This window comes from Cherax quadricarinatus, chromosome 55 (genome assembly GCF_038502225.1).
Source record: "Cherax quadricarinatus isolate ZL_2023a chromosome 55, ASM3850222v1, whole genome shotgun sequence".
Taxonomy (NCBI): domain Eukaryota; kingdom Metazoa; phylum Arthropoda; class Malacostraca; order Decapoda; family Parastacidae; genus Cherax; species Cherax quadricarinatus.
Window position 1 is genome coordinate 13295826 of NC_091346.1, and position 27072 is coordinate 13322897.

At 40.7% G+C, this 27072-nt stretch overlaps 1 protein-coding gene across 1 annotated transcript in view; it reads left to right on the plus strand.

Annotated features, from left to right (window-relative positions):
* LOC128699029 (7SK snRNA methylphosphate capping enzyme) overlaps positions 1-27072 on the plus strand; it is a gene marked incomplete at its 5' end in the record, with an annotated part of 106885 nt that overhangs the window by 48586 nt on the left and 31227 nt on the right. Inside the window, 2 exon segments of the mRNA XM_070096832.1 lie at positions 20187-20781; positions 24165-24383. Coding sequence (XP_069952933.1) covers positions 20187-20781; positions 24165-24383 — 814 coding nt within the window.

Here is a 27072-nt window from a genome sequence, read left to right on the forward strand (position 1 = left end):
TCATGGCTTGGAGATATACTAGAGGATTGTGATCACTGTAGACTGTGACCACCTGCGATGTCTGGCCCACATAAACATCGAAATGCTCCAAAGCCAGTACCAGCGCGAGGGCTTCTTTTTCAATGGTAGAGTAAGCCCTCTGATGTGGCTGGAACTTGGCTGAAAAGTATGCTACAGGCTGCAACTCCTTGTTCCCGATTTGTAATAGTACTGCCCCAACCCCAGACTCAAAAGCATCAACCTGTAATGAAAAAGGTTTGGAGAAGTCTGGAGACAAGAGAATAGGTGCAGTACACAGTAATCTTTTTGCTTTATTAAAAGCAGTGTTACAGTCTGAGGTCCAATTAAAGGAACTTTGTGACTGGTAAGAGAGGTAAGAGGGGCTACAATATCTGAGAAATTCTTACAGAATCTTCTGTAAAATCCTATCATGCCTAGGAAACGTTGAAGAGATTTCCTATCATGAGGAACTGGATAATCTTTAATAGCAAAAACTTTAGCAAGTTTAGGTGCAACTTTACCACTACCTACTTCATGGCCTAGAAAAGTGACAGTGGCCTGGCCAAAGGAAGATTTAGATAAATTAACTGTTAAATGGGAACTCTTAAAGGTCTCAAAAAGAGCCTTAAGTCTAAGTAGGTGTTGATCCCAAGTATCAGACACCACAACAATATCATATAGGTATGCTGCCGTGCCTTCAAGTCCTTTAATAGCCTGATGGATAAGTTTCTGGAATGAAGAGGGGGAATTTTTCATTCCGAAGGGGGTAAGTGTGTATTGATAATGACCTCCTGGAATTACGAAGGCAGAGATTTCCTTCGCCTTATCCGTCAAAGGTACCTGATAGTAGCCTTTAAGGAGATCTAACTTGGACACAAAAGTAGCCTTACCCACAAAGTCAATTACGTCATCCAGACGAGGAAGAGGGTAAGCATCTGTAATGGTGACCTCGTTCACCTTACGGTAGTCTGTACACATATGAAACCCTCCATCAGCCTTCTTCACAAGGATGCACGGTGAAGCCCATGGACTAGATGACTCCTCCACTAAACCATGCTTTAACAAAAATTCTACTTCCTGCTGAAGTAGCCTTTGCTTTTCAGGATTAGCTCTGTAGGGGGAGAGTTTAATTGGTTTAGAGTTTCCCACATCTACATCATGATAACCTAACGTACATTTTTTCGGCACATCTGAAAAAATATTAGGATATGACTGTAGAAGCTCAGTTAAATTTGTTGCTTGGGTTTCAGATAATCCCTCCATTAACCCTTTGACTGTCGCGGTCGTATAATATACGTCATAGGAGATACCGTGTTTGACGTATCTATACGCATAAATTCTAGCGGCTTCAAATCAAGCAGGAGAAAGCTGGTAGGCCCACATGTGAGAGAATGGGTCTCCATGGTCAGTGTGCACCATATAAAAAAAATCGGGGAGCCAGTGGTGCATTGTGGGAATACCATTTCAGTCGTCCTTTTTCATCATGTCTAGCGGTAAGAAATATGTGACTTCCCTTCAAATCTGGGACTCTTCTCTTCCCAAGTGATGCTCTAACACGATGGAAGTGTCAATGAAGATCAATTTCATGATTTCGAGGAGTTTGAGACCAAAAGCAATGGAGGAGGAGGAGGAGGAGGAAGAGGAGGAGGAGGAAGAGGAGGAGGAAGAAGAGGAGGAGGAAGGAAGGAGGAAGAGGAAGGAAGGAGGAAGAGGAAGGAAGGAGGGAGGAGGAGGAAGGAGGGAGGAGGAAGAAGGAGGGAGGAGGAGGAAGGAGGGAGGGAGGAAGAAGGAGGGAGGAGGAGGAAGGAGGGAGGGAGGAGGAAGGAGGGAGGGAGGAGGAGGGAGGGAGGAGGAGGAAGGTGGAAGGAGGAGGAAGAAGAAGAAGAAGAAGAAGAAGAAGAAGAATAAGAAGAATAAGAATAAGAATAATAATAATACCTAATAATAATAATATGTAATAATATGTTCCCTTGAGGCATGAAAACAGTTCACCCCATGACAGTGACAAGATAAGGGGAGATAACATCTGATAAGAGCTGACCTTTGATGAGCGTAAACGAGGGTGGAGGGAGGGGGGCAGCTGTCCATCTGTCAAGAGCCAGGAGGAGGAGGAGGAGGAGGAGGAGGAGAAGGAGGAGGAGAAGAAGAAGAAGAAGGAGAAGGAGGAGAACTAGAAGGAGGAGAAGGAGAAGAAGAAGGAGGAGAAGAAGGAGGAGAAGAAGAAGGAGGAGGAGAAGAAGAAGGAGGAGGAGAAGAAGAAGAAGTAGGAGAAGAAGGAGGAGGAGAAGAAGAAGGAGGAGAAGAAGAAGGAGGAGAAGAAGAAGGAGGAGAAGAAGGAGGAGAAGAAGGAGGAGAAGAAGGAGGAGAAGAAGGAGGAGAAGAAGAAGGAGGAGAAGAAGAAGGAGGAGAAGGAGGAGAAGAAGAAGGAGGAGAAGAAGGAGGAGAAGAAGAAGGAGGAGAAGAAGAAGGAGGAGAAGAAGAAGAAGGAGGAGAAGAAGAAGAAGAAGGAGGAGAAGAAGAAGAAGAAGAAGAAGACGACGACGAAGAACAAACATTTGTCTGTCTGTCTATTTGTCTGTCTGCCAAACTCCCTGTCTATCCGTCAAGACTGTGTCATCATCACGTTTACTCACATCTTCAAGCAGAGTATAGCACTTTGTCTGGATTTTTTGGGTTATCCTAGGTAATTTACACTATGTATAGTTGTATTTATGTGTACCTGTGAGACAGAGATAGACAGAGAGAGAGAGAAAGAGAGACAGATTGAAAGAGATAGAATGAGGGAGAAAGATAATTAGATAGAATGGAGGGGGAAGCAGCATCCGACCCCATTGTTTTGACAGGCAGTAGGGGGAGTACTAATGAGACAATATGTCATTTTGACAGCTGCCGACTCCTGACTCAAAACAATTATAAGCCACACACTCGCACACAAGACAAGCTTGCTGAAGGGTGATAATAGCAGTTTTATGAAAGTATCTAGTGACTATATATGTGTATATATATTATAGAAACCAGAAGCAAGAAGGGAAGGCAGGAATGAAGGAAGGACTAGATGAAAGGAAGGAAAAAAGTAATGAAGGACAGATGAAGGAATGTAGGAAGAGAGGTGGAATGCCCTCCAGGAAGGAAAGGAATGAAGGAAATTAGGAAGGAAGGATGACACACGACCATTTACCTAGGATAGCTACATAACACAACTGCCTGCTAATACTTTGAAGAAAACTGCTCAGACGAGGTGTTTTGTCTTTGCACATAAAAAAAAAAAATCAACAAAAATGCACACACACTGATTTTATGTGTGAGAGTGTAAAACACCATTGTGTATGACACCATGTTTTATGTGTGAGAGTGTAAAACACCACTGTGTATGACACCATGTTTTATGTGTGAGAGTGTAAAACACCACTGTGTATGACACCATGTTTTATGTGTGAGAGTGTAAAACACCACTGTGTATGACACCATGTTTTATGTGTGAGGAGTGTAAAACACCACTGTGTATGACACCATGTTTTATGTGTGAGGAGTGTAAAACACCACTGTGTATGACACCATGTTTCACAGAGTTCCACAAGCTACAGAACTTCTAGGAGTATGTTCAGTGACTGTATATTGGTATATATATTATAGAACAATAGTAATAAAAAATTTTTTGTATTGTTTGTTTTTGTAAACAAGTTTTGTAAACAATATATTGATAATTATGTTTGTGTGCTTATTGTGTTGTATACAACGAGTGTATATATGTACATTGCACCTTACTTTGGTCTCACAGGCCACATAAGTTATGTAAAAAAATAAAATAGTGAAAAAAACAACAAACCTTCAAATACAAGTAAACTAAAGTTTACCGGGTGAGCGGCAGTCGCCGCTGTTGCCATACGCGGCTCATTTTCTGCAAACTTCATGCCTCTATATCTCGGTAAGTACTGATGGGAAAATTTTTTTTTTGGGACTAAAACAATCAGAAAAATAATCTTAACATTTTCATAAGAAAAAATAATTTTTTTTTTTCGAATATTTTGCAACACCAGGAGCAACTTCAGGATTGGGCCCTTCGACAGTCAAAGGGTTAAAGGGCTAGGATCCTTGAGGAGGACAGAATTTGAAAGTTTAATATTAATTTCAGAGATAGAGTGCAAAGAATCAGAGTCGTCCTCAGAGGTAGAGGACAGAGTCATTACTGGGACTTTATCTGGTGTATGAAAAGCCTTTATTTGATTAATGTGGTAAGTTTTAGTTTTTGAGGTCTTATCAATGGGAGCTACCACATAATTTACATCAGATAATCTACTTACAATCTGCATAGGTCCCGTAAATCTAGCTTTCAAGGTGTGGCCAGGTATAGGTTCCTGCACCAACACCTTGTCTCCTGGATGGAAGGAGCAGAATTGTGCACTTCTGTCATACCTCTGTTTCATCTTACTTTGAGCTGTCTTTAGGTTAGCCTTGGCTAACTGACGTGCCACCTGCAACCTTGAAGACGGGTTGTAGAGTGTTGAGCTAACGTCTTCTCCCATCCATCCTTCTTTGAGCACCCGAAGAGGACCTCGTACATTGTGCCCAAAGATCAGCTCAAACGGACTATACCCTGTAGACTCTTGCACCGTCTCTCGTACTGAGAACAGCAACAAAGGTAGTGATTCATCCCAGTCTGTAGGAAAGTGCATGCAAAAACTTCTCCTCATTGTTTTTAATGTCTGATGGAATCTTTCCAAGGCGCCTTGGGACTGAGGATGATAGGCAGTGGATAAGTTGTGGATTATCCCTAACCTAGTTAATACTTCCCTAAATGCTTTGGCAGTAAAGTTAGTACCTTGATCACTTTGAATAGTTTTAGGAATGCCAAAACAAGAAATGAATTTTGTTAAAGCTTTGAGAATAGCTTTAGTATTAATACTACGCATGGGAATTGCTTCAGGGTATCTGGTTACTTTATCCATAATCGTAAATAAATACTGATTTCCAGACTTTGACCTAGGTAGTGGACCTACACAATCTATAATTAAATCTGCAAAAGGTTCTCCATCAGCAGGTATAGGTTGGAGAGGTGCAGGTTTAATGGAATGTCCAGGTTTCCCAACTTGCTGACATTCTCGGCAACACCTAATATGATTCTTCACATCTTTCTTTAATTTTGGCCAATAAAATTCTTTTGTGATTCTATACAAGGTTTTTGTAATTCCTAAGTGACCTCCTAATGACGTATTATGAGCTATATTTAATATTTGAGGTCTATACTTTGTTGGAACTACTAACCTGTTAAACAATTGCCGGCCCTCTATCTCCTTACCAGTCTCAGTGCAGATCAAATAATCGTTTTTAACTTCATACTTGACCGGATGACCCAAAGAGGATTTACCCATGGCTGCCTGAAAAGCGAATTTTAAAGAAGGGTCCTTTCGTTGTTCCTCCCGGAAGGACAGTCCCTTGGGCATGGAAACAGAGAAATTTGGCAATCCTGCAACCTGGGAATAGGAAGGCTTGATCGGGGTCTGTTCACTTGATTTACGAGGCTCCGGCCGGTGTGCCTCATAAAACAACGTGGCTATTCCGAGATCGGAGTCGTCCAAGGATAGGTCAACATTCTCTCCAGACAACCCTTGGGATGTTGCCCGAGTTATGGCCAACACCGGAGAAGAATTAATCATTATAGGTTCAGGACACGAACTAACAGTAGTAATGTTATTACCCAGTAATAACATGGCATCTTTCATGGGGAATCCTTTTGAAACACCTACAGTCAAGTACCCAGTGTAATATTTGCACTGTACATAAATTTTATGCAAAGGAACAGAATATATAGCTCCTCCAAATGCTTCCAATAAAACAGAGGAATTCAAAGAAGTATTCTCTGAAAGGGGTAATATTCCTTCTCTTACAAGTGAGCAATATGCTCCAGTATCTCTAAAGGTCTTTACTTTAGTTGTTTCTGAGTTTTCCTGAAGGGAAATTAGACTCTTGCAATAATAAGGGGCCATACCTTTTTCTACTTCTCTAGGGGACATGTTACTAGGGATATTAGAGATTTTCCCAATGGGTTGGGGTTTATGGGGGCAGTTGGGACGGATGTGACCTACTTTGTTGCAGAGGAAGCAGACGAAAGGCTTGCCCTTTACTCCCTGCTGACGTTGCAAATGGTGTCGTTCTGGCTGGTGTCTCTCTGGATACTGTTGTCGAGATGCACCATGAGTAGTTTGCCTCTCCGCAGGTGGACCATATGTTGAGAAGCGTGGCTCACCAGGTGACTTAGTTGGCTGACGTAGACGTTCTCCCTCCGGCTGGCACTTCATTCTCCAAGGTTGATGATCTCTGCTCGTGCCAGGCTGTTGAAAAGAGAGACGGGACCGCTCGGACAAGGAGCTGTTAGTTTCGAAGGTATCAGCCAACCTGGCTGCCTCCAATGCAGTGGTTAAGTCATGATCCTGCAGAAAGACTCGAACCTCTGGTCCCACAGACTCCAGCAGGTTATCAATCAGAATAAGCTGTACCAGCTCCTCAAAGGTAGAGACACCACTTGCTTTATACCAGCTGGTAAAAGCTTTGGTTTGCTGTCTCGCAAAGTCCACTAGGGATTGACCAAGCTGCCGCCTGCTTAGTTTAAAATTTTTCTTGTATTTGGCTGGGATACATGTATATGCTCCCAACACTGTGGTCTTCACTACTTGATAATCAGAAAATTCAGCGTCATTTAATACTGACATAAATTCCTGTGCCTTACCCAATAATGCTGTATGAACCAATGATGCCCAATGCTGTTCTGGCCACCTCAAGGCTCGAGCCTGATTTTCGAAGCTTTCGAAAAATTGCTCTGGTTCGGCCTCATTGAAGCGGGGAACAAACTGTACTACTTTCTGTAAACTAAAATTATTTACAGAATGCAAAAACTGCCTCCTTTCTCTTTCCCTATCATATTCTTCCCTTGCGAATGCTCTCTGTTCCCTAGTTTGCTCAAGATTGATTTTTGCCAGCTCAAGTGCCAACGACGCTGATTCACCCTGAGACAACCCAGCTGCACTATACTGACCATTTTGCTCCGTAGGTGTATCATCTTCCTCCTGCGAGAACATAGGAGTTTTTGCCCTAGCTCCCGTGGAGGGAGGAGTCTGATGTGCCATCTCTTCTTCTATAAGTTTGTCAGCAATCAGTGAACGCAGTTGTGCAGCTGTGAGAGTGCGTTTGTATTTAATGCCAGTGGAACGAGCAATTTGCCAACAACGCTGTAGGGACAATTTAGGTAGGTTATGCAAAGTATATGCCGACACCAGATGTCTGACTCGTCTAGGTGGCATAAGTTATTCGCTATGCACAGTACGATTGCAGAATACCCCAACGTAACACGTTAATTTGCAGAACACGCTTAGCTATGCACAGTTTGATTGCAGAATACGCATACAAGCAAAGCCGACTGCAAAATTCTCCACACCGAACAGGCTAGTAACAACTGACACGCAAAATTTGTAAAGCAATGCCAGACAGCTACACTGTTCTAGAAGATTGACCGTAGCAAAGCGAGCACACCGAACAAGCTAGTAGCAAGCTGTTGAACGATCACACAATAGCAAGGCTGATCATAACAAAGCAACTGACACGCAAAATTTGTAAAGCAATGCCAGACAGCAAGCTGCACAATGTTCCTGCTACGAGCTTCACCCTAAGCTCAACCGTTTCTCTAAGTCCAGCTCCAGCTCTCGGACAGGCTACCCATATTACAACCCAGGATTCCAAATGGCCTGTTATCCCGGGTGTAATGGGAGCAAAATAAACACAGCAGAAAAAGTCTAGACTTATATTATCTTTCACCAATTTAGAACAGCAATATGTACACTATGTACAGTGATAAGTATAGTGCACTCCACGGTAAGCAAGGCAGAAATAGAAGCCACAAGATAGCAGACCGTGCTTCAACCAGCTCTAGAATGGGAATGACAAGGGCAGACAGGAGAGCGGTACCCACATAACCTCTGTGATTGCCAAAACCATCTTCTTATTGGCTAGAACCTGGTCACTAGTTGAACGACGGGGCCCCATCATCAACTCTTAGCAACCTGGTTCGCTGGTTGGGGGAGATAGCCTGTAAATGAGGGTGTGTACATGCGCCGAATAAAGGTTACGTACTCTTTGCATGCCACACTGGTCAACAGACCGCCTGATTGCAACCCCAGGTTTCAGTGATATAATAGGAGTGAATCGATTTGTGCTACTATTATATATGCTTCACTTTTCAGACAAAACCAGGCCTGACAGAAATGACAGAAACGACAGGTTATATAAGATTAGGAATGTGTTTGTGTATCTGAAACAGAAATTCAGTATATATTTTTATCCCTTCAGGAAGCTTGTTATTGATGAGTCTTTGATTCTGTTCAAAGGAAGACTCTCATTCAAGCAGTACATACCAAGCAAGAGGAAATGCTTTGGTATAAAATTGTTTGTGGTTTGTGATTGTTACAGTGGTCTTGTATTGGATATAATTGTGTGCACTGGAAGTAATACATTGCGAGATACCAGGAAGTTACTGGGTATCTCCGGTGATGTGGTTAGAACAATGATGGAACCATATCTTGGTAAGGGACATGTATTATATACTGATAACTGGTACACAAGCCCCTTACTCAGTGATTTCTTGCGAGTGAACATGATAGATGTGTGTGGCACAGTGCGTGCAAATCGTAAACTATGCCCAGGTTCGACACTGGCACTTGTAGAGGTGAGGTGCAGGTGTTTGCTACCAATGACATCATAGCATTTCAGTGGCATGACAAACGAAATGTCACACTGTTGTCATCAGTTCACCCTAACGAAATGGCAGACACTGGCAGGCAGCATAGAGAAAGCAATGAACCCATTCTAAAACCTGCAGCTGTGATTGACTACACCCTCAGTATGCATTCAGTGGACAAATGTGACATTCAGATTGAGTTTGCTGATTGTGTTTGCAAGAGTTATAAGTGGTACATAAAACTCTTTTTCCATATTCTGGACATTTCCATGCTCAATGTTTATAATATATACAGTGGACCCCCGATTCACGTTATTAATTCGTTCCTGAGAGCTCATCGTAAAGTAAAATTATCAGAAAGCGAATCAATTTTCCCCATAAGAAATAATGGAAATCAAATTAATCCGTGCAAGATACCCAAGAGTATGAAAAAAAAAAAAACTTTTACCACATGAAATATTAAGTTTAGTGCAATAGAATAATTACAATAACAATAATAACAATAGAATAATCACAATAGAATAATTGACACTTACCTTTAATGAAGATCTGGTGATGATTGATGGGATGGGAGGAGGGGAGAGTGTCGAAGTTTTTAATATTTAGAATGGGAATCCCCCTCCATTAGGACTTGAGGTAGCAAGTCCTTTTCCGGGGTTACTTCCCTTCTTCTTTTAATGCCACTAGGACCAGCTTGAGAGTCACTGGACTTATGTCGCACAACATATCTGTCCATTGAGGCCTGTACCTCTTGTTCCTTTATGACTTTCCTAAAGTGGTTCACAACATTGTCAGTGTACAGGTTGCCAACACGGCTTGCAGTGGCTGTGTCAGGGTGATTTTCATCAAAAAAGGTTTGCACTTCAAGCCACTTTGCACACATTTCCTTAATCTTTGAAGTAGGCAACTTCGTCAATTTCTCTATCCCCTCCTCCGAAGCAGTTTCCTCAGGTCTGGCCTCTTGCTGTTGAAGATGATCTAGCAGCTCATCAGTGGTTAGTTCGTCATTGTCCTCCTCCACCAACTCTTCCACATCCTCCCCACTAACCTCCTTGGTCTCGATGGGTTGGCACTAGAAGCTTTCTTGGGGCCCATGGTGACTTATTTTGCAGAAACAAGCACCAAAAAAATGATGATATGGATAATATGGAATGTACTGAATGTATCCTTAGATGCGTGCACACTGGCTGGCTTGTAAACACTGGCACACACGGGGCAGTTCAGGCCACACGTGGACAGGTCTCGTACGAATCGTGTCGCGTACCGGGTTTTGTAACGGGAACTGAGGCAAATTTTTTGCGATATAATGCTTCGGATACCGGATTTATCAGTTACTGATGACTTCGCGAACCGGGGTTCCACTGTATTAGATGAGGACCAGAAACAAACCACCATATGGCGAATTTTGTTTGTCTGTCATCAGACAAATAATAAGCAAGTACCAAGGAACAACACCTGCAATAGAAAACCGCCCACGAAATTATCAACAACTACCTTCTCGTCTGAAGCATGGTGATCACTTCGTAACAAAACTGCCTGCTACTGCTTTCAAGAAAAAGGCTCAGAAGAGGTGTTACGTCTGTGCACATACAAAAAAAATGCCCACAACAACGCAGAGACACTCATTTTATGTGTGAGGAGTGTAAAACACCATTGTGCATGACACCATGTTTCAAAGACTTCCACAGGCTGCAGAACTTCTAGAAACATGTCCTGTGACTGTATATGTGTATATAAAATTTAGAAAAATAGTAATAAACAAAATTTTATATTGTTCATTTGTGTAAACAAGGTTTGTAAACAAAATAGTGACAACAGTGTTTGTGCAGTTGTTGTGTAGTATAGAAAAAGAAATAACTTACAAAATAGTGCTCATATTGGTCTCAGGCCATAAAAGTTACCTGAAAAAAAAAAAATTAAAAAAATAATAGAAAATAGTACCGAAAAAAGAAAATACACGAATACTGGTGACCGGCAGTCGGCGCTGTTGCCGTATGCCAGTCATTTTCTGCCAACTTCATGCCTCCATATCTCGGCAAGTATTGATGGTAAAAAAATTTTGTTTAGCTTGTAATGTTTAGAAAAAAAAATCTTTCCATTTTTTTTTTTTTTAATTTTTACTGACCCTGAGAACAGGTTTGGAAGAGGGCCTGCTGACCCTGAAAGGGTTAACCCTTTCAGGGTCCAAGGCCCAAATCTGGAGTCACGCACCAGTGTCCAAGAATTTTCAAAAAAAAAATTTGTTATTTTTTCTTATGAAATCGTAGAGAATCTTTTTGTGAAGGTAATAAAACAAAAAGTACGAAATTTGGTGGAAAATTGACGAAATTATGCTCTCGCGAATTTTGATGTGTCAGCGATATTTACGAATCGGCGATTTTGCCGAATTTGACTCCCATTTTAGGCCAATTACATTATTCCAATCAACCAAATTCTTAGCTATTTCACTAGTATTACTTCTATTCTATCGATTGAGCACAAGAAATCGCCAAGTCAACTGTATCAACTACAAAATAAAGTGATCGGAAATTGTTAATTTGGCCAATTTAACACAAAGTTCAAAATATTCCAATTTCAAAATAGGGTCCAGAATGAACAATGTAGGCATTCCTGGCACTAAACTAACATTTCCTCTGTTCATTAGTTATGTTTTGAGGCTTTACAAATAAATTCCATTTTGATTTTTTATTCACATAATGAATTTTTATTCACACCAAAAAATAGAAGATTTACTGTTATGCAATACTGTAATAATTGTATAAATATCATCACCATATTTGTGAATGTATATTAGACCCACCAGCTGGCGTGTATTAGACGTGTGAGGTCGTTTGTTTACTCTTGAATATCGGCAAAAATTTAACATTTCTGCTACTTTGAGCTCAGTTTCAAGCCATTTCCAGTGCTAAAACCAATCAAAATCATCTCTATTTCTGTAATATGTCTTCCATTCTATCAAATGAGACCAAGAAATCGCAAATACAACTATAAAAAACATACGAAAAAACACTGCAAAGTTGCTGTTTTAATCGAAAAATCATGATTTCATTTTTTTTCTCTCATTATATACAGTGTGCTGCAGGATCTGTTTTATGTGGTGCACACATACCACATAGATGTATTCTCTCATATCTAGGCCCAAATGTACCACTCACAGTTTATCAGAGTGAGCTGAGCTCATGGCATAGATCTACGGTTTGGACCCTGAACGTAAAGCCGTAGATCTACGGGACGGACCCTGAAAGGGTTAAAGGATTTATGTATTTACAATACATTGTCTTTTGCATCATGAAGTGTTGGTTGCAATAACATACACTGAAAATTGAGTGAATTGGCTACATCAAAAGCTGTTCACATATATCAGTGTTATATATCAAGTTTTATGATAGAATTTTGTCATAATATGCAAACCTTATCCTTCATACAAATATCATAAAAATGTGATGAAAATGTGAATGTGTTCTTTTTTTAACACACCAGCCATCTCCCACTGAGGCAGGGTGACCAGAAAAAGAAGAAACTTTCACCATCATTCATTTAATCACTGTCTTCCCAGAGGCATACAGACATCACAGCTCAGCTGAACCTCTGAACTGCAACATCCCCATTCCTCCTTCATAGTGCAGTTACCATACTTCCCACATTCAGGACCTGAGTCTGGCTAACCAGTTTTCCTGAATCCCTTCATAACTGTTACTTTGCTTACACTCCATCAGCAAGTCAGATCATGAAAATCACTTCCATCTAGTATCTAACATACACAGGTTTGTTGAATGTCCAAGCCTCTAGCAGTCAAAACCTTCCTTACAACCTTCAACCCTTCCTTAGATGACACCTACCCCTCCTTTCCTCCATCTTAGAGTTATGTGCCCTCTTTGTCTTTGTATTTTGTTCTATTCTCTCTTCATGTTCAAACAACCCTTTCTCTGCTCTCTGAAAAGTACTTTTGGTAACTTTACAACGTCTAATCTCTTATCTTCTACATCTCCATTGCCTGAAGCTTTGTCCTCATTGCAACAATTAAAATGCATGCAAACACCCATATAACAGTGCTGGTACCACTATACTCTGGATAAGGTTCTTTGCCTTCCACAGATTCCTCAGTGCACCATGCACTTTAATCTCTTCATCATTTCTTTGGTTCACCTTATCTTCTTTTTTGGGTCACTCTACCTCTGTGGGAGATGGCTGGTGTGTTAAAAACAATATTAATTAAATTTTTCCAAAGTCCATGTAAATGGCATTCAGATAAATCTAGTATGTTATGAAAAGCATACTGATGGAATTTCCTCTCAACATTATTAGCTCATGTCAGTGAGAAGAAAGACTTTTGTTAGAGATTTGTGATAAGAAAGCAGAGCAACCTCCCAGTTGTATCTTCTTTAGTACCACCCCGTACTGATCTCTGCTGGCAGTACTTCAGAAATATAGAACAACAGGTTAATAGCATACAGTAGGACCCCACTTTATGGTGTTTCGATAATACAGACATTTTAAATTATGACCAAAGCTCGTTATACAGCCCCTCCCCCCCCTCCTCCACTTGACTTGCTGATATGGTCTCCATTTGCCGCTGTGTTTACATTTTTTGTGAGCTCTGCCTCTCTCCATTATGTCTGGAAACTTTCCAAATTTTCAAGTTTTTTAAAGTTATTGTGTATAGCCTCTCCTCACCTAGCGATGTACTCATTTACCATCTATGATATTTTCTTCAAAATTATACAGTGGACCCTCGGCTAACGAAGGCATCGTCTAACGATAAATTCGCCCAATGAAGCGTTTGAGTGTAAAAATTTTGGCCCGGCCAACGATTAAAAATTCGACCAACGTGATTCATCCCGAACCTGTCCGTCCAGTCTGAGCATCTCAGCTGCCCTGCCATCATTGTTTACAAGCCAGGGTGGCTGGTTCCATGCATACATTCGATACATTTTGTAATGTTCCAGTGTTTTTAGTGTTTGTAACTGCTAAATAAGCCACCATGGGCCCAAAGAAAGCTTCTAGTGCCAACCCTGTGGTAAAGAGGGTGAGAAATACTATCGTACCATGTCAACTGCTGCTGAACCACCACCAGCTGTTGCTGCACCACTGTCAGCTGTACTGCTCTAAGATGTGGAGAGACTGTTGTTGGTGTGGCTTAACGAGAAACAGTTATCGAGAAACGATTAACCCCAGAGGGTTAGCCACCCAGGATAACCCAAGAAAGTCAGTGTGTCATCGAGGACTGTCTAACTTATTTCCATTGGGGTCCTTAATCTTGTCCCCCAGGATGCGACCCACACCAGTTGACTAACACCCAGGTGAGCAGGAAAAAATGCCTGGAACTAGTGCTCATATTGGTGAATTTAAGGCCAGCAAAGGTTGGTTTGAGAGATTTAAGAATTGTAATGTCATACACAGTGTGATAAGGCATGGCGAAGCTGAAAAATTCTAACCCCAACAAGTGTTCAGTTGTGACAAAACAGGCGTGTTCTGGAAGAAAATGCCAAACAGGACCTTCATTACTCAGGAGGAAAAGGCACTCCCAGGACACAAGCCTATGAAAGACAGGCTGTCTGGAACAGATTAATTGGATTTCCATTATTTCTTAAGGGGAAAATTAATTCGGCTAACGATAATTTTGTCTTAACAATGAGCTCTCTGGAACGGATTAATATCGTTAGCCGAGGGTCCACTCTATAAGAAACCCGTTACATAGCACATAAACATGCTATGCTTAACCTTTTCAGGTTTTCCAACGTACTAGTACGGCTTACTCACCAGGGTTATTGACGTACTAGTACAAGTAAATTCTAGTGCCTTCAAATCTACTGAGAGAAAGCTGGTAGGCCTATGAAAGAATGGGTCTATGTGGTCAGTGTGCGCAGCATAAAAAAAAATCCTGCAGCACACAGTGCGTAATGAGAAAAAAAACTTTGACCATGTTTTTGGTTTAAAACAGCGACTTTGCACTGTATTTTCGTATGCTATTTATGGGTGTTCTAGTTTCCCTGGTCTCATTTTATAGAATGGAAGACATATTACAGAAATTGAGATGATTTTGATTGGTTTCGCAATGAAAAGTACCTTGAAATTGAGCTCAAAGTAGCAGAAATGTTCAGTTTTTGCCAAAGTTCAAAAGAAACAAATCATGCCACGCGTCCAATACATGTCAGCTGGTGAGTCTGATATTCTTTCACAGGTGCACTGATATTATTTATACCATTTCTACACTAATGCAGTAGTCTGCATAACAGTAAATCTCCTATTTTTTGTGAGAATAAAAATTCAAAGTGGAAAGCAAAAGAAATGTAAGAGGGGCCTGGGGATGTGACTAATGAACAGAGGAAATGTTGTTTTAGTGCCAGGAATGTCTGTCTTGTTTATTCTGGACCCTATTTAGAAATTGGCATCTTTGAAATTTGTGTGAAATTGGCAAAATTGCTAATTTCTTACCACTTTATTGGATAGTTGAAATCGGTAAATGGGTGGTTTCTTGTACTCATTCGATAGACAAAATGGAGTTCTAGCGAAATAGTTATGATTTTTGTCAACTAGTACACTGGAATTGGCCGAAAAGAGGGCTCCAAATGGGCGAAATCACCGATGAGTAAACATCATTGAGACCGCTAACTTCGCGAGAGCATAATTCCGTAAGTTTTCCATCAAATTTCATACTTTTTGGTGTTATTATGATCGGGAAAAGATTCTCTATCCTTTCATGAGATTTTTTTTTTTTTTTTTTTTTCAAAAAATTTTCGACCTTGAGAACAAGTTTAGGAGAGGGCCTCTCGACCCTGAAAGGGTTAAGGTAAGTAATGAGTGTACTGTATATGCATTTTATCGCTCTAGGGTGCTTTAAATGCCTAGTATATAATGCGTGGGTGGGGTGGCCAGATGGGGCTACGATACTTACCACACCATACCCCCGGCCGGGATTGAACCCGCGGTCATAGAGTTCGTCACGGCCACGCTAGCTGGAGATACGTCTGTAAAAACCTGCATTTGTGGTCACAGAGGTGCCTGTGCTAACTTTCCTATGGTGTAGAAATATACCTAGTTGGATGAATCTTATTGTGGCTAGCTGGTCTAGTGGCTAGCGCGACGGGCTGGAGTTTTGAGACTCTATGACCGCGGGTTCAATCCCGGCCGGGGGTATGGTTTATTTGCAATCGTGTCATTACGATTTCTTAAGTCATGTTTACGGCAGTGAAGGGACTTGAGCTAGAGTTCGTCACGGCCACGCTAGCTGGAGATTCGTCTGTAAAAACCTGCATTTGTGGTCACAGAGGTGCCTGTGCTAACTTTCCTATGGTGTAGAAATATACCTAGTTGGATGAATCTTATTGTGGCTAGCTGGTCTAGTGGCTAGCGCGACGGGCTGGAGTTTTGAGACTCTATGACCGCGGGTTCAATCCCGGCCGGGGGTATGGTTTATTTGCAATCGTGTCATTACGATTTCTTAAGTCATGTTTACGGCAGTGAAGGGACTTGAGCTAGAGTTCGTCACGGCCACGCTAGCTGGAGATTCGTCTGTAAAAACCTGCATTTGTGGTCACAGAGGTGCCTGTGCTAACTTTCCTATGGTGTAGAAATATACCTAGTTGGATGAATCTTATTGTGGCTAGCTGGTCTAGTGGCTAGCGCGACGGGCTGGAGTTTTGAGACTCTATGACCGCGGGTTCAATCCCGGCCGGGGGTATGGTTTATTTGCAATCGTGTCATTACGATTTCTTAAGTCATGTTTACGGCAGTGAAGGGACTTGAGCTAGAGTTCGTCACGGCCACGCTAGCTGGAGATTCGTCTGTAAAAACCTGCATTTGTGGTCACAGAGGTGCCTGTGCTAACTTTCCTATGGTGTAGAAATATACCTAGTTGGATGAATCTTATTGTGGCTAGCTGGTCTAGTGGCTAGTGCGACGGGCTGGAGTTTTGAGACTCTATGACCGCGGGTTCAATCCCGGCCGGGGGTATGGTTTATTTGCAATCGTGTCATTACGATTTCTTAAGTCATACTTACCACACTTCGATACCTACCTACCCTACTATTCACCTTGCACCCTATATTAAGACTAAGACTAAAATTAATTTGTTGTAAGTAAGGAGTGTACACTAAATGCATTTTATCTCTCTAGGGCCCTTTAAATATTGAATTATATTACGTGTGGGTGGGGTTGGGTAGTTTGGCCTGGCTGGCTGCCATACCTGCCACACCTAACTTCTTACAATAAACACTACTCACTTCTCACCCTAAATAAGACTACAAATAATTTGAAGTAAGTAATGAGTGTACTGTGTGTGTATTTTACTTTTTATTATTTTTTAATGCCTTGTGTTATTGCTAACTTAATATATGTTAATGTAAACTTGTTATCTGACATTTATAAGTGGAAAAAAATGGCGTTCTGCTTTCCGGCAATGTCTGCTTTCCACCAGTAGCCTGGGGCCCTACTGGGGCAGTAGTGGGGCCCTACTGTATATGTGAGTGTAAACTTGTTATCTGGCATTTATATGCATTTCTTCTTCTTTCAAAAACACACTTTTTGGGTCACTGCAGTGACCCAAAAAGAAAAATGAAAGTTTCTCATTTTAACTTTAGTAACATATATGTACAGGAGAAGGGATTACTAGCCCCTATATATGCATTTACAAGTGGGAAAAAAAATGGTGTTCTACTTTATGGTGCTGTCCACTTTCCAGCAGTAGCCTGGAACCTAACCTGCCATATAAGCGGGGCACTACTGTATTCACAAATATGGATTCATTAACATTCTTTTGCTTTTACATTTTCCCATCATTGTGAGGGTTTGGAAAAGAATTATCAGAGCTTGCTTTTCAGTGGTTAAATGATAACATAAGAAAACAGTTAGTGATAAAGACCAGTTAAATACTTTTCTGTGTAATTACTATTTTATTATAATATTTATTAATGTTATTAATATTCATACTTCAACTTCAATTTTTTCACAACATGCCCCTACATACATTGTCTGTATTAAATATGCTCCCTGTGACAGCATACAAGGAGATCATATATTGAAAGAGAATGTAGAAGAATGTACAGAAGAAGGAAAGGGTTACTGAATTGCTTAAAAACTAGTATATGTCATAATAAAGAAAAAAAAATCTACAGAGGGCGATTACTGACACAGAGCAGAACCTAAAACATATGGACCAGATGGAAGAAGCACAAAAGGAACAAAAAGCTCTTAAGGAAATTGCAAATAATCCTAAATAATTTTTGTATCTAACTTCTACATTAAGTCAAAAGATCAAACATATTTTTGACCTAGAGAAATAAAAATTACGTCATTGGAATTCTGCTGATCCCACATATGTTTAGTTTAATAGGTACATGTGCTTTCTTAGCACAAATCTCTAACAAAAGTCTTTCTTCTCACTGACGTGAGCTAATATTTTTGAGAGGAAATTCCATCAGAATGCTTTCATAACATATAAGATTTCAAGTCATAAACTCTTGATTTATAGATCAGACTGAGCCAAGATTTGCAGTGAGTTCAGAGCATTGGATAACCTTGAATACAAATGAAATTTGTAAAGATTTGGTGATGGTAGGATCTTAGACACTATAACGTAGATCTATTTGTCGGACAGGTAAGGGGTTAAAATGTATTCAAGTACGTTAAAGTCAAAAAGGTGATGAACATATTCTTTAACCCGTAAACGGTCCAAACGTATATATACGTTCACTACCCCAGTGCCCTGAATATTTTGAAAAATAAAAATAAAATTTTTTTTAATGAAAATAAAGAGCACATTTTTCTATGTGTTATAGGATAAACAAAAAATTAGGGTCAGTTCTTACAGAGATATAAGGCCAAGAAGCTGCCACTGGATGCTCACGGGACAGCAACATCGATCCTGCTGCTTGCAGAAGTGTTGCCGATATACCTTTTTTTCTATTTTTCATATTATTTTATATATTTTTTATGTTCTGATAATTACAGTTTATAGTAGTACTTGTCACTTCATAACTAATCTTTGTTCTGACACTAGTATTAGGTACTGAAATTGTACTCAAATTGTCACAAACACACTGACAAGTGGACATTTACACCTGCCTTGGCAATTTACTATTGTCTTGGAATATATACAAAATATTTATAGGTCCCAGCAGTGTTTTGGAGAAGAGGAAGAAGAAGAAGAAGAAAAAAAGAAGAAAAGAAAAAAAGAAGAAAAGAAAAAGAAAAGAAGAAGAGAAGAAGAAGAAGAGTAATAATAATAATTAATAATTTTAATAATTTCCCTTGAAGCATGAAAAACAAGCCTCAGTCCACCCCTGACAGTGACGTGATAAGATGAGATAGTGTTAGATAAGAGCTGACATTTGATGAGCATATGCAGGGTGCGGTGATAAGACTTGATAAGATAAGGTTAGAGGTGACATTTGATGAGCATTGGCCTTCGCTTTGTTTTCGCTGGTACACAAACATGTCTGTGTCTATTTGTCTGTCTGTCAAGCTCCCTGTCTATGTCTATCTGTCTAGCTCTCTGTCTCAGAGAGAGCCACAAGACTGCGTTATCATGTTTACTCATATTTTCAAGCAGAGTATACCACTTTGTCTGGATATTTGGGTTATCCTAGGTAATTTTCACTATGTATACTTGTATTTATGTGTACCTGTGAGACTGACAGATAGAAAGAGATAGACAGGAATAGAGACAGAGATAGACATAGACACAGACAAACAAACAGAGCCAGGCCGCCAGCAGCTGCCCAGCCAGCTGGCCAGCCAGCCAGCCAGCCAGCCAGCCAATCAGCCAGCCAGCCAGCCAGCCAGCCAGCCAGCCAGCCAGCCAGACAGCCTGCTGAACAAGTATTACATTCCAGAATTGTTTCTCTTTGCTTAGGGCGTAGGTTATAAGACATTCTGAAAGGGTGTTGCACAAATGTTGAACATGGGTTATTATCAAGGTTTTTTTATATTTCCTCGACCACTTATGGCCACATCCACCTCAAAGCCACTAAACTCAGGGTCAACATCACTTTCCTCTTAAAATGGGGGAGTTAATACTACATGAAATCAGTGAATCCCAGGTGTTTGCCATGCTGTTTACTCTAGCTAGCGCTCATTTTAACTGGTGCTCCCACAAGGTACTAAGTGGTCCCAGATTTTTTAATACAGTGCACACTGAGTGTTATGACCCATTCTATGCTGACAAGGCTGATCTCAGGCCAGTCATGCCATATTTGAAGGCAGGAAAAATAAAATGTTTATATGTGTTTGGGGAACTTGCGGTAAGAACATATACATTTGGACCATTTACTAGTCAAATACTGAATTATTTGTATAATTAATATTCAGTACAGTACTATGATATTTGATTCACATTGTAAACTTAATTTGCAGTACTCTCGTAGGTATATTTATACCTACTGCATATGTTATAATGTTTCAAAGTTTTTGCAGTGAGTGTATAAAGTTGATGTCACTTACGTTAAGGTTTTCTTTCTTGTAGGGAAGGCCCTGTTACACCAACTGGAGCTAAACCTTCGACAAGTGGGATGCAACGTCCAGTATTTAAAAAGCAGCGTAGTAAATCTGAAAATAAGATTGTAAGTCCAGTTATTCCTCAGCCAGGAGGAGAACGTAAAAGACACCCCAGCCATTCCAGACATTATGCTGAGAGGCCACACCTTAGTCAACAGAACCTGCAGCCCCCCAAAAAGTATAATCCTAAGAATGAATTATTTCAGTATGGAAATTACAACAAATACTATGGCTATAGAAATCCCGATCAGACACCAGATGTACGTCTTGAATGTCTGAGGCGGGAATGGTTTGAGGGAAAGGAAATATTGGACATAGGCTGTAACATAGGCCATATTACACTGACAGTGGCCAGAGACTATAATCCTAAGAGAGTTGTTGGTATTGATATTGATAAGAAACTTGTTAGTATTGCGGAGAAAAATATCAAGCACTACCTTCGTAAAGGAGATACAGAAGAAGCAAACTTCCCTAAATCGATGCGGCTTCTTTATGGAACACTGAAGCCTCCTGTTAGAGCTGATGGAACTCGAACTTTTCCTTACAATGTAAAGTTTGTTCATGTAAGTGAAATAATTTTTGTTTGTTTTGGTAACCCACTGAAATTTTGATTTATGATCTTGTCTTTTATTAGTTTCTCAGAAAAGTATATTAATCAAATATCTTTTCATGTTTGACAGGTATGAGCACTCATGTGTTCAGCAGGCAAAGAATGATTAAAAATATAATACTGCAATTGTAAAGATTGAGACTTGTGGACATAGACTCAAATTTCAAACACATGTACAACAAATTTCCAAGACCGTAGGCATACTATCGAAGATACGGTACTATGTTCCACAGTCAGCCCTCCTGGCCCTATATCACTCACTTATTTACCCCTATCTCACCTATGGAATTTGTGCATGGGGCTCAACAACAATAAAGGCTGTATAGTCCTTGTGGCTTAGCACTTCTTTTTGATTATAATAATAATAATCAACAACAATAAACCATCTCAGACCACTAATCACCCAACAAAAGGCTCCAGTCAGAATGATAACAAATTCCCACTACAGGCAGCACACTCCACCTATATTCAAAACTCTAAACCTACTCACCATACAAAACATCCATACTTACTATTGTACCTACTACATACATAGAACACTTAACTCGTATATAAACCCTCCCCTCAAACGTCTCCTTACCAACCTCAACAGAACACATGACCATAACACAAGGCACACATCACTCTTTGATGTTCCTCGTGTCCATCTCACACTATGCAAAAACTCAATGCACATAAAAGGCCCAAAAATCTGGAATTCATTACCTGTGAATATAAAAGAAACACTGTCTGTTTATAAATTCAAGTTTCTTCTTAAAAATCACTTACTCACCCTCAACTAAATAAATACTGAATAAATGTATCTTATAAATATTTAACCTGTGACCCAATCAAACTTTGTTATTTTTAATTACATTACTTAGCAGAATACTCCATTCTACTGAATGCACAGCAGCATAGTAAATGACCATATGACCTGTCTTTGAAATACTCATTTGTGCTTAATTGTTATTTGTTTACAGTAATGTTTACCACTGAATATATCATTACTTAGTTAATCTTCAGTTAATTTTAAGCCTACCCATAATGCTCTGCGTACAAGGGGCTTTGGCATGTTACACTTAACCACTGTATTTTTTTGTACTTCCATGTATCATGTTCAAATTAATAAATAAATAAGTAAATAGTGTGGTGGTAGTAAGGCCATGGTGTGGTGGTAGTGTGGGCAAGGTGTGGTGGTAGTGTGAACATGGTGTGGTGATGATAGTGTGGTGGTAGTGTGGGCAAGGTGTGGTGGTAGTGTGAACATGGTGTGGTGGTGGTAGTGTGGACATGGTGTGGCAGTGGTAGTGTGGGCATGGTGTGGTGGTGGTGGTAGTGTGGACATGGTGTGGCACTGGTAGTGTGGGCATGGTGTGGTGGTGGTAGTGTGGACATGGTGTGGTGGTGGTAGTGTGGGCATGGTGTGGTGGTGGTGGTAGTGTGGACATGGTGTGGCACTGGTAGTGTGGGCATGGTGTGGTGGTGGTAGTGTGGACATGGTGTGGTGGTAGTGTGGGCATGGTGTGGTGGTAGTGTGGACATGGTGTGGTGGTAGTGTGAACATGGTGTAGTGGTGGTAGTGTGGACATGGTGTGGTGGTAGTGTGGACATGGTGTGGTAGTGTAGACATGGTGGGGTGGTGGTAGTGTGGACATGGTGTGGTGGTGGTAGTGTGGGCATGGTGTGGTGGTGGTAGTGTGGGCATGGTGTGGTGGTGGTAGTGTGGGCATGGTGTGGTGGTGGTAGTGTGGGCATGGTGTGGTGGTGGTAGTGTGGGCATGGTGTGGTGGTGGTAGTGTGGGCATGGTGTGGTGGTGGTAGTGTGGGCATGGTGTGGTGGTGGTAGTGTAGACATGGTGGGGTGGTGGTAGTGTGGGCATGGTGTGGTGGTGGTAGTGTGGGCATGGTGTGGTGGTGGTAGTGTGGGCATGGTGTGGTGGTGGTAGTGTGGGCATGGTGTGGTGGTGGTAGTGTGGGCATGGTGTTTTGGTAGTGTGAACATGGTGTTGTGGTAGTGTGGACATGGTGTGGTGATGGTAGTGTGGACATGGTGTGGTGGTAGTGTGAACATGGTGTAGTGGTGGTAGTGTGGACATGGTGTTGTGGTAGTGTGGACATAGTGTGGTGATGATAGTGTGGTGGTAGTGTGGGCAAGTTGTGGTGGTAGTGTGAACATGGTGTGGTGATGATAGTGTGGTGGTAGTGTGGGCATGGTGTGGTGGTGGTAGTGCAGGTATGGAGTGGTGGTAGTGTGGACATGGTGTTTTGGTAGTGTGAACATGGTGTGGTGGTGGTAGTGTGGGCATGGTGTGGTGGTGGTGGTAGTGTGGGCATGGTGTGGTGGTGGTAGTGTGGGCATGGTGTGGTGATGGTAGTGTGGGCATGGTGTGGTGATGGTAGTGTGGGCATGGTGTGGTGATGGTAGTGTGGACATGGTGTGGTGGTGGTAGTGTGGGCATGGTGTGGTGGTGGTAGTGTGGACATGGTGTGGTGGTACTGTGAACATCTTCCACCAAGTTAGGATGACCAGAAAAAAGAGGACACACACACTTGCTTCATTCATTCAATCACTGTTTCGCCTGAAGTGTGCTTCATCGTAGTTCGGATGACCCAGCGAACTCTAACATCCACACCACTAGTGATAGTATAAAATTTCAGATTGTGTTTACAGGAATGTAGTGTTAAAAAACAGGATGTTACCTTTAACATGAGATTGCTTTGGGAATCCTGTACAAATTTATTGAAGGTTACATTCCTAGGAATCGGTGAATTTTTTTTTTGCCTAAATTTTTGTTAATATCCATAGCATAGCAGTAACTTGTTTGCTTCTTGCCCACAGGGTTGACTTTTTGAAGTTCTCACACTTTAACATTCTTAATTGTTTGGGGTCTGGAATGGATTAATCCAATTTACATTATTTCTTATGACAAAAATTGATTCAATATTTGTGCAACTCTATTTGAACAGTCTACTGGAACAGATTAAGTTTGAACATTGAGATAGCACTGTACAGATGCTTCTTGCTTTATGATGGTTTGACTTAAGATATTTTGACTTTATGATGGTGTGATAGCAATGCTGTACAATACTGTTCATTTATTGATAGGATAAACTTGTATTCATTTATTTACTTTTCAATACTGATATTTAGTTACAATATTTATTTGTTTATTTACGTATTCAGTGATTGTAGTTATTTATTTATATATCATGTAATATTCATATTCAACTTAGGATATTTTCAACTTACAATGGGTTTGTTGTAACGTAACCCCATCATAAGTTGAGGAGCACCTGTATACTCTTAAGTATGTAATAATCTTGTGATATTTGTAGGAATTTAATTGATTTCAGGCCAATTATGTGTTGGAGTCTGACGAGTTATTAGAGACAGTGCGGCCAGAGTTTGACACAATCTTGTGTCTGAGCATTACAAAATGGGTTCATCTTAACTGGGGAGACTCTGGTCTCAAGAGATTCTTCTGGCGCATTTTTCACAACCTGAAACCTGGTGGTAGATTTGTTCTTGAACCTCAAGGCTGGCCATCATACAATAAGCGAAGGAAACTCACGGTAATGTTTCAGTGGCTTCTGTGTCTGTATGATGTTACCTGTGTTTTAGTTAAAGAGTAGAGCTATGCAGTACTCTTTGTGTATTTAGTTTGTTGTAGAATAGATATTTTAAGTTTTGAGTGGCTGCAGCACACCCTGCTTACTCTTGGATCCCATTCTAGCTGTACACATGATGCCTGAAAAGACAGTAGCCATTTCCCACCCTTTCATGGTGGGAAATGGCTACTGTTACAATAATCTCAACATACGTACTATCATTCACTTATTTCATAACCTATCTATAAACATACATGTACTAAACAACCATGATGACATAGGTCTTCCTGTCAAAAGCTTACTTTTACTGGGAGACACTCCCATTATCTTTTTCATTCAAAAAACTGCAGCTTCTCACTACCAGCTACCCAAACCTGCAGCATTGCTGCCCTTTTCACCCTTTCAGATGCATTTTCCAAATCAGTAATTGCAATGAATAGCTACTTTTATCTTGCTTACTTATAAACACTAATGTAAACACTTTATGTACACTTTCTTTTATTAAATCCTCCTTGTTCCTCTGTAGTCTGCTTTCTGTCTCTCCTGGGTCTGCACCTTGACAGCAACCTGAAATTCAGTACCCATATCCAACACACAACAAAAAAGTATCTAAAGCAGTTGGTATCTTCTCGAAGATACATTACTATGTACCACAAACAGCTCTACTTTCACTATACTATTCACTGATCTACCCCTACCTCACCTATGCTATTTGTGCTTGGGGTTCCACAACGACAAATCACCTAAAGTCAATAATAACCTAGCAAAAAGCTGCAGTGTGAATGATCACACAATCCACTGCTAGACAACCCCCCCTCCCTCCTTCAAAGACCTAAATCTACTCACTATACAAAACATTTACTCATACTACTATGCAACCAACATTTGCAGAACAATCAATTCTAATATAAATCTCAACTTTCTTGACAGTTGCAATTGGACCCATAGATGTAACACTAGGCACAGAAATTTCTGTGACATTTCCCATGTCAGGCTAAATCTTTTCAAAAATTCAGTGTACATATAAGGGCCCAAAATCTGGAACTCTACCAGAAATCTCCAGAACCACTGACTCAGCTACCATTTTAAAACTACAGTTAAGAAACACTATCTCCTTAACATATCCCAGCCCATCATAAATACATACGTAAAAGCTATACATGCATTTGCTCAGTATCATGAACAAAGGTAAAACATTATAATCAATTTATACTTACTCTCAATATCTATAATCCTTTCATAAGTTGATCATTTACTCACTCCCATCCTGTTCCTCATTCTCATACCTGACATAGAGATGTAAGCCACAGCACTCTGTCCTCCTTTGTGGATGACACCCAAATTTGCATGACAGTGTCATCCATCAAAGACACTTCAAGTCTCCAAACGGATATCAGTCAAATCTTTAAATGGGCCACAGAAAACAATATGAAGCTCAATGAAGACAAATTTCAAGTTACTTCGCTATGGAAAGCTTGAGGAAATTAAAACTGTACCTGAGTGTAAAACAAATTCCAACCATGCAATAGTGATAATGACAGAGAATCTCACTTTCAAAGATTACAACAATGCATCTATCACATCTGCTAGGAAAATGATGGGATGGATAATGAGAAACTTTCAAAACTAGGGATGCCAAGCCCATGATGACTCTCTTTAAATTGCTTGTTCTCTCAAGGCTGGAATACTGCTGTACACTAACAGCCCCTTTCAAGGCACGCAAAATTGCAGACCTGGAGAATATAGAGAGAACTTTTCTGGCACTTATAAGGACAATAAAGCACCTAAATTACTGGGAATGGTTGAAGTCCCTTGATTTGTACTCTGCATTCCTGAGAGTCCCAAATTTGCCCACAAAAATCACTCCCTATAAAAGCAAAAGACTTTGGAGGAGATACAACATCCCCCCAATAAAGAGCAGTATGCTAAGAGACAACACAATAAGTGTCAGGGGCCCAAGACTGTTCAACTGCCTCCCAGGCTACATAAGGGGGATTACCAATAAACCCATGGCTGTCTTCAAGAAGGTGCTGGTCAGGTACTGACCAAAAGTCAGTACCTGACCAGCTGGGCTGTAGCTTGTACGTCAGTTTGCATGTGGCCAGCAGTAACAGCCTGGTTGATCAAGTCCTGATCCACCACAAGGCCTGGGGAAGGCAATGCTGCAGGGGCATTGATGTCTGAAACACTCTCCAGGTATACTCAAGGTACAGTATTACCTGATTTCAGCACCTCTGTCTTAATTACATCCATCTCTACTATTTTAACCGCTGTTTTACCTGCCGTCTACCCCACACTCATCCTCTGCATGATCTCTGGTTCCTGCTTTGTGCTAACAAATCTTCTCTACCCATTCATGAAATTCTTTATTTCCTTCATCATCTGTGTTAAGGACTCTGCAAAATATTTTCTCCAAACACTGGGTGGTGACAGAGTTTGAGCATTTATAGTATGTACTTGAATAACAACCCATTTTTTGACCTAAACAGTAAGGAGATTTTTTCCTAATGGCTGTGACTTATTGCCTATGACTTGGAACAAGTTATGTACATGGGATCTATGGCTAATGAGCTTATAATTGTCTTAATTACGTTGTGATTGTGATAGCTATAATGTCACACCAGTTGCCAACCCTCCAGTCTACTATATGACA